This window comes from Eumetopias jubatus, unplaced genomic scaffold, assembly GCF_037043125.1.
Source record: "Eumetopias jubatus isolate StellerSeaLion01/CBP00866 unplaced genomic scaffold, mEumJub1_p1.0 scaffold_3, whole genome shotgun sequence".
Classification (NCBI taxonomy): domain Eukaryota; kingdom Metazoa; phylum Chordata; class Mammalia; order Carnivora; family Otariidae; genus Eumetopias; species Eumetopias jubatus.
The window spans coordinates 18,821,608-18,836,432 of record NW_028274809.1 but is presented as its reverse complement, the minus strand read 5'-3'; the positions used below and the strand labels follow the sequence as shown (position 1 = coordinate 18,836,432).

General features: G+C 63.3%; 1 protein-coding gene across 4 annotated transcripts; it reads left to right on the top strand.

The window, feature by feature from the left end:
• Positions 1 to 1,165: 1,165 nt before the first annotated feature.
• SLC4A3 (solute carrier family 4 member 3) lies at positions 1,166 to 13,585 on the top strand. Of its 4 annotated transcripts, none has more exons than XM_028092198.2 (22): positions 1,166 to 1,216; positions 1,558 to 1,723; positions 2,331 to 2,611; positions 2,777 to 2,887; positions 3,211 to 3,481; positions 5,038 to 5,186; positions 5,364 to 5,544; positions 5,994 to 6,129; positions 6,363 to 6,546; positions 6,999 to 7,098; positions 7,556 to 7,740; positions 8,443 to 8,668; positions 8,852 to 9,070; positions 9,399 to 9,547; positions 9,741 to 9,935; positions 10,395 to 10,613; positions 10,949 to 11,038; positions 11,515 to 11,681; positions 12,145 to 12,398; positions 12,726 to 12,895; positions 13,087 to 13,260; positions 13,508 to 13,585. In XM_028092198.2, exons 1-22 carry the CDS (start codon positions 1,166 to 1,168, stop codon positions 13,583 to 13,585), a joined length of 3,756 nt encoding a protein of 1,251 aa, XP_027947999.1. The 4 variants fall into 4 exon arrangements, with proteins under 4 accessions (XP_027947999.1, XP_027948002.1, XP_027948001.1 ...); XM_028092201.2 differs by having other exon boundaries at positions 2,777 to 2,892; positions 3,282 to 3,481; XM_028092200.2 differs by having other exon boundaries at positions 2,777 to 2,892; positions 3,255 to 3,481.
• The last annotated feature ends 1,240 nt before the right edge of the window (positions 13,586 to 14,825 follow it).

Here is a 14,825-nt window from a genome sequence, read left to right as displayed (position 1 = left end):
GGCTTCACTATGGCTTCAACACATATTATTGGGGGGCTGTAATGGATGTAGCCTTGTGCTAGTGCCCAGTTTCAGCCAGACACCAGAGGATCAAATTGGGTTCCAGCAGTTCCTTCCAAAGACATTTGCCCTTGGAAAAGGAGATGTGACCCCAGGGAGTGGAGGAGGGGAGAGATGTGGAAACTGAGCTACGGAATCTTAGAGCTGGATGGAACCCTGGAACACTCCTACTCCAGGCCCCTTGGGCCACAGAGGGGGAAACCGGGAGGGGAGGTAATGCGCCAAGGTCAAATGTTGGGTGGTGCCCGGTGGCAGAAGCCAGGCATCTGAGCCCATATTGGGACCAAGGGGGCAGGTGGTGGGTGCTTCCCGGTGTCTGTGAGCTCCGTTCCCCAGGTTGGAGGGTCTTGGGTGGTGCAGGGGTCGCCTCCAGGGCTCCCGAGGGGAGGGAGGGGAGGCTAAAAGCAAAGTGGGGGAGCGACCTGGGGATTGTGGGAATGTAGGGCCGTGCACCCGCCCCCCGCCTTGCGTGGGGCGCCGGGAGAAGGGGCTGGTGGGCAGGGGTAGTCCTGCGGGGGCCCGCGCGTGGGGGCCGGGCCGGCCGGGGCGGGGTGAGTCACGGCCCGCCCGCTCCCATTGTGCGGCCCGGCGGCGGCGGCGGCGGCGGCGGCGGCGGCGGCGGCGGCGGCGGCGGCGGCGGCGGCGGCGGAGCTGCGGAGCCGAGCGCGAGGAGGTGGAGCCCCGGGCTGCGGGCTCCGGCGCCTGCGTCCGCCGGGCCGGCCCGGCTCGCCGCCGCCGCGGGCGCCCCACGGCCGTGAGGCCCTGCGCGGCGCCAGGCCCCCGGAGCGCGCGCGGGAGGGAGATGGGGCGCGGCGGCCGGCGCAGGCCCCGCACGCTCCGGAGCCCCGAGGTACCGCAGGGCGGGGCGCGGCGGGGCGCGGCGCGGCGGGCCAGGGCCGGGGCCCCGGGGTGTCGCGGGCGTGGCGGGGCCTCGGCCTGGGAGGGTGGACGATCGGGCTCGGCGAGGGGGAGAGGGCGGCCGCGCGAGGCTCCTGACCCCGCCCTCCTCCCACAGGGCTCCCCGCTAGGCCCCCGCAGCGCCCCCTTCTCAACCCGGTCACGGGTCCCTCAGTGAGCGAGAGGCTCCCGAGCCGCCTCCCCGACCATGGCCAACGGAGTGATCCCGCCGCCCGGGGGCGCCTCCCCCCTACCCCAGGTGACTGCCGCGCGCGGGGGTGGGAGAAGAGGAGGGGAGGGACCCCAAGGAGGAGAGGGGAGTCCTCTGGCCGACCTTGGGACCCCGACATCCAGAGATGGAGCTGGGCTGGAGGGGAGGGGGAAAGGGAGGGCCTTTTGGTATTTTTCAGTTCCCTTGCCCCCTCTCCTCTCAAGCCCTGGGCTCCTGGGAGGCTGACCCAAGGCTGGGGCGCAGGGAGAGGGGGTCGTTGAAGATGGAGGCCGCTGGTCTTCCCCGCCCCCAGCCGGGGTTTGGAGTTGGGGTGGATGTGGGGCGTTCTTGGGTCAAGGGTCCTTAGGAGAGTCTGTCTGAGCCTGCAGGTCCGGGTGCCCTTGGAGGAGCCCCCTCTGAGTCCAGACCTGGAGGAGGAGGACGATGACTTGGGCAAGACCTTGGCTGTGAGCAGGTTTGGGGACCTCATCAGCAAGCTCCCGGCCTGGGACCCTGAGAAGCCCAGCCGCACCTACAGCGAGCGGGACTTTGAGTGTGGGTAGCCTGGGGACCCCTAGTGTGGCTGCCCTCACCACCATCACCTTCATTGCCACCATCACCGTGCTCTCCACCGGCTTGGTCACCCAGTGCCATCTTGTGCTGGACGCTGTGCTGGACGCTGTGCTGGGCCACCATGCCATGTTAAGTCATCCTGCCTCACTCACCCATCGCCTGTCCACCTTCCAGGGGAGCCGGGCCCCAGACGCAGGGGGAGATGTAGGGAGATGGGCCTGAGGCCTCCCTCGGTGACCTTCACCTTCCCCAGGGCTCTGCCATACCTCCAGCCCTGCTCCCTTCTCTCTGCCTCCTCACCTCCCTCAGCCCTTCTGACTCTGCCTTACCCCCTTGCTGTAGCGTGTCCTCCCGTTTCCCCCAGCCCCCCTTTCACGACCTGCCCTCTCGCTGACTCCCGTTCCCCCACTCTGCCAGGCCTTACCAATGGCAGGACAGGGACACAGGTGTTGGGGGGAGTCTGGCTCTCGAGGAAGGTCTAGGGTGCCCTTGTTTGAGGCCCTGAGCTAGAATAAGGTGTGTGCCCCTAGGGCGGTGAGGGGCCCCCTTCTGCTGTGGGGACCCCCAACCGGCTCTCCTGCACCCCCAGTTCACCGGCACACATCCCACCACACCCACCACCCGCTCTCGGCGCGCCTGCCTCCACCCCACAAGCTGCGGCGACTGCCCCCCACCTCTGCCCGGCAGACCAGGAGGAAGAGGAAGAAGGAGAAAACCTCGGCTCCCCCCTCGGAGGGGACCCCTCCCATCCAGGAGGAGGGGGGAGCCGGAGTGGAGGAGGAGGAGGAGGAGGAGGAGGAGGAAGAGGAAGGGGAATCTGAGGCAGAACCTGTGGAGCTCCCGCCCTCAGGGTCCCCACAGAAAGCAAAGGTAGGGGTCTGTCCCTGAAGGTGGGCTGACTCCTCAGGGAGGGTGTGTGTGGGGGGGGAAGAGGATGCAGCCGAGGGGGCCAGGGCTGCCTTGGGGGAGTGGGGGGTGTGGTGGGTTGGGGGCTGAGCCCGTGCAGGGACCCAGGGCACTCCGGTTTGTCCACAGTTCTCCATTGGAAGTGATGAGGATGACAGTCCTGGCCTCTCTGGGAGGGCTGCCTTCAGCAAGCCCCTGCCCTCCGTGGGCCCTTGCCCTGACAAGAGCCCCCAGCAGGCAGTCAGGTACTGGCCTCCAGCGCAGCCCAGAGCAGGCCGCAGGCTCCCTTCTGACCCTGGGGACTGTCCCAGCTCTGAGCCGGGAGAAGAAGAGGGGAGGAGAGGAGAGGGAACAGAGGAAGCCGGGAGGGGCACATCCGCTCTCTGTCCGCAGGTTAGACAAGGAGGAGAGACAGGTGTCACCAGAGAGGAGGGCAGGGATAAAGGCAGCAGAAAGACGGGGGCGGGGGGTGGGGGGGAGCTTCCTTCTCTGCCCAGAAGGAGTCTGTGTCTATCACCCAGGGGGCTATTCCAGGCCCCACCCCAAGCTGGGGAAGGGCAAAGGAAGCCCCTAACTTGGCCCATCTCCACCGTGGTTCCCTGTCAAGTCCAAGGCTGCCATGGTGCCTCCTCAGCTCCTCAAGCCCCCGGGCCCGGGTCTCCCGAGTCGCTGGGGAGAAGAGCCGGCCCTGGAGCCCGTCGGCCAGCTATGACCTGCGGGAGCGGTTGTGCCCAGGCAGTGCCCTGGGCACCCCGGGTGGCCCGGAGCAGCAGGTGCCCACTGATGAGGCGGAGGCCCAGATGCTGGGCTCCGCGGACCTGGACGACATGAAGAGTGAGTGACACCCTGTGGCAGCCCCCCTGGCCCACCCCCATGGGCGCTCCGCCCGTGGGGAACCTTGGAGAAGCTCTGCGCTCTCCCCAACCCAGCGCTTAGGTCCCTTTGCAGTATCCCTGTCTGCTGGAATGTGGCCAGGGACGGGGAGCTCACTACCTCACCAAGCCGCCTCTCTGGTTGCCAGAGCTGAGATTTCCCTTGGTGACACCTCTGCCCTTCTGTCTTGATTCTGTGCTCTGAGTCACCCCCTGAATAAGGCAACTCCCTCTTCCATGTGACCTTTGGAGACTCTGTGTCCCCCTCCCCCCAAGGCTCCTCTTCTTGGGGCAAACTCTTTTTGTCTTCTTCATGCCGGCCCCCTGAGGGTGAGCCCCTCTCTCGGTCCTGCTTCTCCCTACACTGGGGGCCCCCGGCTTGTCGCACCACCTTTGGCGGGGCCTGGCTGTGATCGCGGCACATTCCTTCCATCTTATCAGCGCCCTGGTTTCTGTGCCACCTGTCATCACCCACGGGGCTCTGTGCCCAGGCCGGGGGCACCACTGACCCCACCTCCCTCCCCCTTGGAAGCACAGTGTGTGGGTGGGGGTTGGTGGGGACTCTGGGCTCAGTACGTCATGGAAAGTTGCCAGGGCCTGAGGACAGGGACAGGAACAATCCGATGGCAGCAGTGGGGTGGGGGTGGTGGGTCAGCAGAGGGCGTGTTTACAGACTCAGGTTGGGGGCAGGAAGCAGCAGGGAGCCGGCCTGGGGCCACGGGGAGTCAGGAGGCTCGGGTTGAACAAAGACCACTGGTCCAGGCTCCCACCTTTTAGGAGAGCCAGGGCTACAGGGAGGAGCAGAGGCTGAGGGCTCGGCCACCGAGAGAAGGATGAGCCTGCTGGAGGAGGTCACAGAGCCCAACAGGGCACCTAGCCCTGGGCCTGGGAACACGGAGAGCCAGGGTCCTTGGATGGCCCCGGCCCCCAGCCCTCGAGACTCGCTGGCCTCAGAGGACTTAGAAATGTTGGTGCTGGACCTTGAGGACGGTGACCTGTGGGAACCCACCCAGGGCCAGCTGAGCCCCATGGCAGGGGGGCCAGCTTGTGAGTAACCGGGCTGTTGGCCTTTCCGCAGCTGCTGGCCGGGAAGGGGCAAGCAGGGAGGAAGGGCTAGAGCTCTGCTTGAGTCCGTCAGATGTGTATCTGTGGGGGAGACCTGGGAGCTGAGAGAGGGCACAGGGAAAGGATTGGGGGCCTGGTGACGCCATGTAGGTCGTGGTGCTCCAGAGTGAGAGGCAGTGGCCGGGGGGGGGGCGGGGAGGGTAGGCAGCCGGGGCTGTGGACTGAGTTGGGGTTTGCCTTCTTACAGTGGCTTGGCCAGTGGTCCCCTGTGTTACTGTGCGGTAGTTCTTTCCTCTCTCTGGGCCCTCGCGTTTTTGTGACGTGGCTGTGCTGGCTTATAGGGTTGTGTGGATGTGGCCCCTGGCTGGCCAGAGCAGGGGGCTGGAGGGCTTGGCTCTGACCATGAGGCCCCGAGCTGGACCCCCAAGACCACCAAACCTGCCTTGCCTGCAGGTCACCGGCTGGAGGACAACCCTGGGATGCGGCGGCACCTTGTGAAGAAGCCGTCTCGGACGCAGGCTGGGAGGGGCAGCCCCGGGGGCTTGGCCCCCATCCTGCGCAGGAAGAAGAAGAAGAAGAAGCTGGATCGGAGGCCTCATGAGGTACAGGGGACTGAGGGGTGGGCCTGCAGCCTCCCCTCCCTTCTCCTTCCTAGAGCCTCCCTTTCCCACCTCTCCCCCCCCTCATCCCCCCACCCTGCCTTGCCTGGTTGCCAGGCCTCCAAGACCGCCGATCCCACCTGGCGGCCCCCAGACCCTCACCCTTGGCACCTGCCTCAGGTGTTTGTGGAGCTGAACGAGCTGACACTGGACCGTAGCCAGGAACCCCACTGGCGGGAGACGGCACGCTGGATCAAGTTTGAGGAGGATGTGGAGGAAGAGACAGAGCGCTGGGGGAAGCCCCACGTGGCCTCGCTCTCCTTCCGCAGCCTTCTGGAGCTCAGGAGGACCATCGCCCATGGTAGGGGCCCTGCAGGCCTGGCCCTGGGGTGCGGGCCCTCTTCACCGACCAGGGAGCTCTGCCGGCAGGAGGCTGTCCAGCCCTAGGGAGCTACTCCCTGGGGGCCTGCGCCCAGGCGAGGTCTGGCTGCCACTTTGGAGATGTAGAGTCCAACCGCCTGCAGAGCCATAAGCTCGGAGGGGCCGGGCTGTGCCCCTGTAGGCCCCTGTCCCCATGCAGTACACTAACCAGTGACTCATCTCCCTGGGTTTGGAGGGACCATGGCTTTGCTCCGTGTTCCCTCTGCACATCCCTGTGTCTGACTCGTCTGTGCCAGGTGGCACTGAGTATCTGCCCGTGTGCATTGGGTGCTGGACTCACTTGGCGCGTCTGCCTGCCCTTGGGGAGCAAGGTGGGTGGGGTGGCTTTTCCTCTTTGATGGGACCCTACCCCCAACTGTGCCCCCCCAGGAGCTGCCCTCCTGGACCTGGAGCAGACCACTCTGCCGGGGATCGCCCATCTCGTGGTGGAGACCATGATTGTGTCTGACCAGATCCGTCCGGAGGACAGGGCCAGCGTCCTGCGCACCCTCCTGCTGAAGCACAGGTGTCAGGGTGGGGGGCCTGGGAGGGGGGCCTTCTAGTGCCCGTGCCCTTCAAGGAGCACAGACTCTTCTGTGCGGCTTTCTAGCCTCTGCTTGAATAACCCCAGTGATGGGGAACTCATTACTCATTCATGCTCAGACAGCACCAGTCATTAGAACGTTCTTCCTTACCCTCTCTCAGCTCATGAAAAGCCTCTTTTCCTAACCTGTCTTGCTCCCTTTGCCCTCTGCATAGCCATCCCAATGATGACAAGGACAGTGGCTTCTTTCCCCGAAACCCATCCAGCTCCAGTGTGAACTCGGTCCTGGGGAATCATCACCCCACCCCCAGCCATGGTCCTGACGGCGCAGTGCCCACCGTGGCTGACGACGTGGGGGAGCCAGCCCCACTCTGGCCTCATGACCCTGATGCCAAGGAGGTCAGTCGCCTTGCTCGGACCCGGGCTGGGGGACTGAGGGGCCTTCTGGTTTCGCTCGAGGCCACCGCTGGCTTCCCTGAGCGGGTCGGGAAGTTTGAATGCCTGACATTATACGAGGCATGCGGGGGGATCTGTAAGGGACACGCATGAGGGCCCCTGCCCTAAAGAAACAGGAGGTTTAAGTGGGCTGATGTGGCAGACCCAGGGGATCCATTTCAACAAGATAAGGCAAAGGTGGTAAGTGGGCAGCTGGGAGGAGGGGTCCACAACCGGAGCGGTCTCCTCCCGATATGGGGCGCATCACTGACAGTCCCTTTCCTGGCTGGGGAGGGAGAAAACAGGGCCCAGGTCCAGGGGTTGGAGGGCAGAGTCCAGGGCTGGAACAAGGGAGGGGAGGGCCTGCCACGGCCTCCGGTCAGGGTCCCAGCCCTATTCCAGTTCTGCGTCCTCAGAAGCCTCTCCACATGCCTGGGGGAGACAGTCACCGGGGGAAAAGTCTGAAGCTGCTGGAGAAGATCCCCGAAGATGCTGAGGCTACTGTTGTGCTCGTGGGTGAGGAGGCAGGGGGTCCTGGGTGTGTGTGCTTCCTCCGTGCTCTGCTCGTCCTGAGCTCTGGCCTGCAGGCTCCTTCTTCCAACCCCGGCCAGACCAGGTCCCCAACGAGTCCCTGCCTTGCCTGACAGTCTGTCTTGCCCCCAGCTCGCTCTTTCTCAGCCCTCTGCCTGCTTCCCGTCCAGTTTTCTGCTGTCTTGGACTGCCGCTAGTCCATAGAGCACTTTTGTGAGAATTAAAGAGAAGCACTCCTTCTCGGAGACTGTTAACTTTTCATCTACTGGTAAATTATAATAAATATATGAGTATATACACAAATAGGGTTTCTTTAGATCGGGGGTTTCTTTGTGCAGCACACAACCTGCTCAACTGTACATGATGGCCCCAGATGTTTTCTCCGGGGCCAGCCTGGACGGCTCCTCTTTGCCCAGTGCCCTGTGCCTTACTCTTCCCCCAGGCTGTGTGCCTTTCCTGGAGCAGCCTGCAGCAGCTTTTGTGCGCCTGAACGAGGCCGTGCTCTTGGAGTCTGTCCTCGAGGTCCCTGTGCCCGTTCGCTTCCTCTTTGTGATGCTGGGTCCCAGCCACACCAGCACTGACTATCACGAGCTTGGGCGCTCCATTGCCACCCTCATGTCTGACAAGGTGGGTCCTGGGCTGGGTGCTCTAGGCCTGTCCCTCCCCCCCCGCCCCCCCCACCCGCCGCCGCCGGGGCCCTCCTTTTTCCCTTTTGCTCACTGCCTACATTGGTGGCCCTGGATGCAGGGGTGCAAGAGGCCCTTCTGGGTGGAGGCAGCACTCTGGAGTGATGGTAGAGGGAGTTTTGGCCGAGGGGAGAAAAGGGAGCCCTGGGCTGGAGCTGTGGGAAGGGGAGGTGGTTGAAGGGGGAGAAAAAGCCCAGACCCCCAAGTCTGGGACATGGCATGAGACTGGAAAGGGAGGGCTGGATATGTTGGTCTTTGCTGTGGCCTCTCCTTGGCTGGGACAGGAAGGTCCTCTAGCTAGGGGTGGTGTTGGAAACGCTAACTGACCAACCTGTAGCGGGTGAGAACTCTCCGGTCAGGATGGTTCTGGGCCCCCCTGCTATGCCTGGCGTTGCCCCTTTAGTTGTTGCATCGTGGAAAAGTCTAGAAGCTCCTAGGGGAATAGAAGGCACTCGGAGGTTCAGGGCTGTGGCCGATTGCTGGCCAGAGAGGACATAAGTCAATATTTTGACGATTGGCCTGGACCTGTATATGTGGCCAAACACCCATCCTGCCTCTGGCTTGGTGACGGCCCAACACCTCTTCCCTGAAGCCCTCCCAGGGGCTCTCCGCGTGGCTCAGCCCTTGCCTCTCCTGCCCATAGCTGTTTCATGAGGCTGCCTACCAGGCGGACGACCGGCAGGACCTCCTGAGTGCCATCAGTGAGTTCCTGGATGGCAGCATCGTGATTCCTCCATCCGAGGTGGAGGGCCGTGACCTGCTGCGCTCCGTGGCCGCCTTCCAGAGGGAGCTGCTGAGGAAGCGGCGGGAGCGTGAACAGACTAAAGTGGAGATGACCACCCAGGGAAGCTATGTGGCCCCCGGGAAAGGTCAGACCCTTTGGGGCCCGTTTTTCCCCTTTCCCCCCTGCAGCTCCTAAGGTCGTGAGGCCAGCCTGTCCTGACTCCCTGACTCCTGGATGCCAGCTTCCGGTCCCTGATGGGAAGGATTGAGCCCAGGGCCCCCCAGCAGGAGGGGGTGGTCTGTGCTCCAGCAGCTCCTTGTCCCCCCAGAGCTGTCGGTGGAGCTGGGGGGCTCTGAGGCGACCCCCGAAGACGACCCCCTGCTGCGGACTGGCTCGGTGTTTGGGGGGCTTGTGCGAGATGTGAAGCGTCGGTACCCACACTACCCCAGTGACCTGCGAGACGCCCTGCACTCCCAGTGCGTGGCAGCCGTACTGTTCATCTACTTCGCCGCCCTCAGCCCCGCCATCACCTTCGGGGGGCTGCTAGGTGAGGGGGAAGGGAGGCCGGAGCGGGGGACCCAGGGTCACCTGCAAGGTCTGTGGTCAGGGGATCCCAGGCATCACTTTTGCAGGGGGGGGGGCTATAAAGTGAGAAGGGGCAGGGCGGGTGTAAAAGGTGGGGGAGCCTGTGACGGGGCGGGGGGGTGGAGGGGGTAGGGTGGGAGGGGTGGGGCTGGGGAGCAGGACCTATCTGTTGCTCTGTGGGGCTGCTCTGTTCTAGTTGGGTCCCCAGGTCAAGGTAGGCTAGATGAGGAGGAGGGGCCGGGTGGAAGGAGCCAGGCCAGGGCCCTCCCGCTGACCCTTGCCTGCACCAGGAGAGAAGACTGAGGGGCTGATGGGCGTGTCCGAGCTGATTGTGTCTACCGCCGTGCTTGGGGTCCTCTTCTCCCTGCTGGGGGCCCAGCCGCTGCTCGTGGTTGGCTTCTCAGGGCCGTTGCTGGTCTTCGAAGAAGCCTTCTTCAAGGTGACAGCCCTCCCCTGCCCCTCCCCAGGGATCCCATGTCCCGTCTCTCGGCCCAGGTGATGTGGGTCCCTGCAGGCTCTCCCCTCCTCTCCCTTTAGAGTTCACCCCCGCCCCCACCCCGGCCCATCCCATGGGGGCCCGACGTCCAGGGCCGACCGCTGCGGGTAACCACAGCCTCCCTCCTGGCCTCTAGTTCTGCCGAGCCCAGGACCTGGAGTACCTCACCGGCCGGGTGTGGGTTGGCCTCTGGCTGGTGGTCTTTGTCCTTGCCCTGGTGGCCGCTGAAGGCAGCTTCCTGGTCCGCTATATCTCACCTTTCACCCAGGAGATCTTCGCTTTCCTCATATCGCTTATTTTCATCTACGAGACCTTCCACAAGCTCTACAAGGTGGAGGTCCAGAGAGGTCTTGGGGGGCGGGGGGCATGGGTGGGGGCTGGGCAGCACCCTGGGGAGGGGAGCATGAAGGGGGTGGCAGGGGGCGCTGGGAGCAGAGCGGACGAGGAGGAGGGCTCCGCTGGGTGTGGGTGTGGGTGTGGGGGGTCGGGACACCCTGGGCTAGATCAGAGCTGCCGGGCAGGGAGTCCTACCCAGAGGGTACAGGTTAGAACTCTCGCAGGATTCAGCCAGTATGTGATGGCGTGGGGCACTGTCAGCGCTATGGGGCCCCTTCCGTAGAGGCGTGCGTGCGTGTGCGTGTGTGATGTATCTCGTTGTCCTGTGATACTGTTGTCTGGTCAGGTGTGTGAGGAGGGGTCAGCGCTCCCCTCACAGCCGTATGAAATCAGGGTGATAAAATTAGGGTTACCTGCCCAGGTGAGTGCTAGGGCAACCTTGTAACCCACGCAGGTGTTCACGGAGCACCCATTGCTGCCATTCTACCCCCCCGAGGGGGCATTGGAGGCTGGGCTGGAGCTGAACGGGAGTGCTGTGCCCCCCACCGAGGGGCTGCCTGGCCCGAGGAACCAGCCCAACACGGCTCTGCTGTCCCTCATCCTCATGCTTGGGACCTTTCTCATTGCCTTCTTCCTGCGAAAGTTCAGGAACAGCCGCTTCCTGGGAGGCAAGGTGTGTGGCTGAGGAGAGGAGGGCCCCCGTGGGTTTCCCCGGAGTTCCTGCCGTCACGGCCAGTCTCCCCTCCAGAGGGGGCGCTCTTTCCTTCTCCCGGTCAACCCATGGACCTAAAGCATATCTGTGCAGGCCCTTCCCGGTCAGAAACTTCAGAGAAGTTTAATCAGGCCAGGAATGCCCTCTTGAGCTGGGCGGCACCCATGGGATTTAGAGAGACAGGTGGGGGGATTTCTGGCTCCAGCTCAGACCCAAGAGAGCTGGGAGTAATAAGTCCTCATGTTAGTCTCCTGACCCTCACTTCCTTTGCTCCTTTCCCCCACTGGCCCCTCAAGGCTCGCCGCATCATTGGGGATTTTGGCATCCCCATTTCCATTCTGGTGATGGTCCTAGTGGATTACTCGATTACAGACACCTACACACAGGTGAGCAAGCCCCACCTCCCTCCAACGGGGGGTTTTCACCCCAGAGTCTCGGGAGGGAGGCCACAACACGTTCCCGTTGCCACAGTGGCTACGACCATGGGCAGAATTCAGCTTTTTTAGTGGAGTGGTGACCTGCTGGGGCCACGCTGGGGTGGGTGGGCTGCGGGCAGCTGAGTGGTTCAGCGGATGAGGCCAGCCAGGGGTTCTGAGGCTATGTGTGAGCAGATATAGGGCTGGGGGCCAAATGACAGGTGTGCCTGGGGCTCAGGGAGAAAGTTTGTCATTCTCTGTCCTCTACCAAATCCTTGGAGGGACTCTGGAAAATGGAAAACTAATTTCCCCCAAAGCTGTTCACATCCAGGTTTCCTGGAGCCCTGGTACTGGGAACACAGAGCTTGGTGGAAGCAGCTGCTACATGGGGTTCTCAGCATGGGGAGGCTGTGTCCCTGAACCCTGTCTTCCTTCCTGCCATGCAGAAGCTGACGGTGCCCACAGGGCTCTCGGTGACGTCCCCCCATAAGCGCACGTGGTTCATCCCGCCCCTGGGCAGTGCCCGTCCTTTCCCGCCCTGGATGATGGTTGCAGCTGCTGTCCCCGCCCTGCTGGTTCTCATCCTGATCTTCATGGAGACACAAATCACTGCGTGAGAGGGCTGGGGGGCCCTGGGTGGGGGTGGCTGAGGAGGAGCGGAAGGCAGGGGGATTGGTGGCAAGGGAGGGGCACATGGCCCGGGGCACAGTTTCCCTCCGGTGCTGTGACAGGCGATCCATCTGTCCCCACCACCATGTGCAGGGTGGCACTTGGCAGTCTTCACAACAGTCTGGCACTATGCTCTCCCACTGATGCTCACGTGTGTCTCATTTTGGTTAAACCGCAACATGGTGAGATCTGGCATCTGGCTTTTGTGGCGTCTTAAATATCCACAGTATGAGGTTTTAGCCCAAATTTGCTTTGACGTGAGAACATCACTTTGGGAACTTGGCAGAGGAAACTGGCAGATCCCGGGGAGGGCCCTTCAGTCCGCGCCGGCCCTTCCCTACTGCGCATGCCTGGCCCTGCGGCCCACCAGCCCTCCCCGCGGCTCAGCCCGGCTTCCTGTCCTGCAGGCTCATCGTCAGCCAGAAGGCCCGGAGGCTGCTCAAGGGCTCCGGCTTCCACCTGGACCTGCTGCTGATTGGCTCCCTGGGTGGGCTCTGCGGGCTGTTTGGGTTGCCCTGGCTCACGGCCGCCACTGTCCGCTCGGTCACTCACGTGAACGCCCTGACGGTTATGCGCACTGCCATTGCACCCGGCGACAAGCCCCAGATCCAGGAGGTGCGGGAGCAGCGGGTCACTGGAGTGCTCATCGCCAGCCTCGTGGGTGAGAGCACCCACCTCGCAAGGCCCCAGCCCCCGCTCCACAGACCTGCCTCCGTGGGCCCTGTGGCCTTCAGTCCGTGCTCTATCCCAGGCTTGCCTCAGGTCCCGTCTGGGTCACCAGATGCATCGTGTCTAGCACCCGCTCTCACCCCAGCCTGCCTCGTGACACTCTGAGCCTTTTTACCCTGGGCCCTTTCCGGGTCCTCTGTCCGGCTCCTTCTCCTCTCGTGTGTAGTGATGAGGCCTAGCCGGTCCCCTCCCCACCAGGCCCGTCCATCCTCATGGGGGCTGTCCGAGGGGTCAGGTAGGTCCATGTCACCTCCTCCAGGCCTGTCCATCGTCATGGGGGCTGTGCTGCGCCGGATCCCGTTGGCCGTACTCTTTGGGATTTTCCTGTACATGGGGGTCACGTCACTGTCCGGTATCCAGCTGTCCCAGCGTCTGTTGCTTATCCTCATGCCTGCAAAACACCATCCCGAGCAGCCCTATGTGACCAAGGTAGGGCCGGGCAGCATGGTGGTGGGGAGATGGGGTTGATGGGGAGGGGGTGCGAGGGATGCCGGGGTGGGAGATGGACAGAGTGACTGTGGAGGGGAAGTCTGAGGACCCGGGGAGCTCCGTCCCCAAAGATGTTGGAGGGGGAGAGCAGGCCGGGCGCTGTGCCGTGAGACTTGAGGGCCACTCCCCAGGTGAAGACGTGGCGGATGCACCTGTTCACCTGCATCCAGCTGAGCTGCATCGCCCTGCTCTGGGTGGTCAAGTCCACAGCGGCCTCACTCGCGTTTCCCTTCCTGTTGCTGCTCACGGTGCCTCTGAGGCGCTGCCTTCTGCCCCGGCTCTTCCAGGACAGGGAGCTGCAGGCGGTAAGGGATGCTGCTCGGGGCCGTGTTCGGCCGGAGGGGCCCTGGAATCAGGGAGGCCTGGGTTCCAGTCTCTGCTGTGCCTCCTGCTAGTTTGGCTGGAGAGAAGGGCTTCGGACTGCGGTCCCTGATGGTCCCTGCAGACAGCGAGGCCTGAGAAGGTCCAGGCTGCGGGGCCAGAGGAGTTGCTGGGGGGAACCGTTGGGCGAGCGCCGCCTCCCCGCCCCTCCCGACCTTCTCCTTTCTGCAGCTGGACTCGGAAGATGCTGAGCCTAACTTTGATGAGGACGGCCAGGATGAGTACAACGAGCTGCACATGCCTGTGTGACCCTCCACCGTGGTGCCCCTCAGAGACCCTGACACCTTAGTGATCCACACCTGGGCCCCAGGCAGAGCCCAGCCCTGGGGCCAGCGGGTGCCTCCCAACCCAGAGACGTGCCTGGAGCCAGCCACTCACGCCGCCAGAGCGACCCGCTGACTGCCCCGGGCACTGACCTGGGCTCACCCAGGCCCTTTCACAGACCAGACCGGCACAGGCTTTGAGCTCATTATAACCACACTCCTTGTCTTGTGTCTGCCTCACTTTCTTGGTTCCACCCCTGGTCTGTCCGGTCACGCTTACCCAGCTGGAATTGGAAGAATTCTGTTTTCAGGGCCATCAAAACCAGGGAGAGGTTTGAGACAAGGACAGAATTCTTGGGGGAAAGGGAGAGAATCAAGACCACAGAATGTCAGAGCTGGACGTTATCATCACCCCCTGGAGCCCTCGCAAGTACAGCTGGGGAGCAGGAGGCTCAAGGTCTGGCTCAAGGTCACATACTGCTAATCTAGCCTCTGCTTGGAAGGGAGATTGTGGGGGACGGGCGAGGGAGGAGGTGGCTTCGCTTTAGCCGTTAGAGAAATCAGAGTGTCCCCAGTGGCTGTGGGGCTATGGAAGAAAATGGAAAATATTTTCTTGATCCCTGGCGTTCTGAGGAGCAGGGTACAGTAGCCCAGTCCCCAAGACGCAGGGGTGGCGCTGGATTTGGGGTCCCTGGACCATTTTAGATTCTCACGGTTTAAGAGTGGCAGTTTGGGGATTCCTGAGGCCACTCCCTGTGCAACAGTCTGTTCTGCCAGAAATAACCTGGGAGGCCTTGAAGAGGGTGCAAACTGGGAACCCACTGCGTCACAGTTGCTAGGCAACCAGTGCCGAAGTGAAGCCGGTTGTCCCTGTGTTGCCCTCTGGTGGCCACTCTCGCACACTGCAGGCTCTGTCCCCTCCGGGCAGGAGTAGCACTGCCATCTGGTGGATCCACTGGCTCTCTTGGTCAGAGACCCCGTTCAAGCAACTTCCGTACCTCCTTGGGAGACACGGGGTGGAGGGTGGTTACAGAGAGGTTCCGCGGAGTTGCACAGCCCTGGGTGGCTCTGAGCATCCGGAGCTGGGATCCCTCAGCCCCACTTGAGCTGGCCCTGCTTCTTATCCATTTCCCAGTTTCTTCCCTGGTGTTCAGGCCAACAGCTAGTGCCCTGAAGCTGGTCAGGAGAGAGGGGACAGACCACTGTGAGGCTGTTTGTTGTGTTCA

Bases quoted from the DNA above. Each gene is read 5' to 3' on its own strand.
- SLC4A3 (XM_028092198.2), top strand. From the start codon at position 1,166: ATGGCCAACGGAGTGATCCCGCCGCCCGGGGGCGCCTCCCCCCTACCC. The intron at 9,071-9,398 runs GTGAGGGGGAAG...TGCCTGCACCAG, and splicing joins CACCTTCGGGGGGCTGCTAG to GAGAGAAGACTGAGGGGCTG. The intron at 12,399-12,725 runs GTGAGAGCACCC...CACCTCCTCCAG, and splicing joins GCTCATCGCCAGCCTCGTGG to GCCTGTCCATCGTCATGGGG.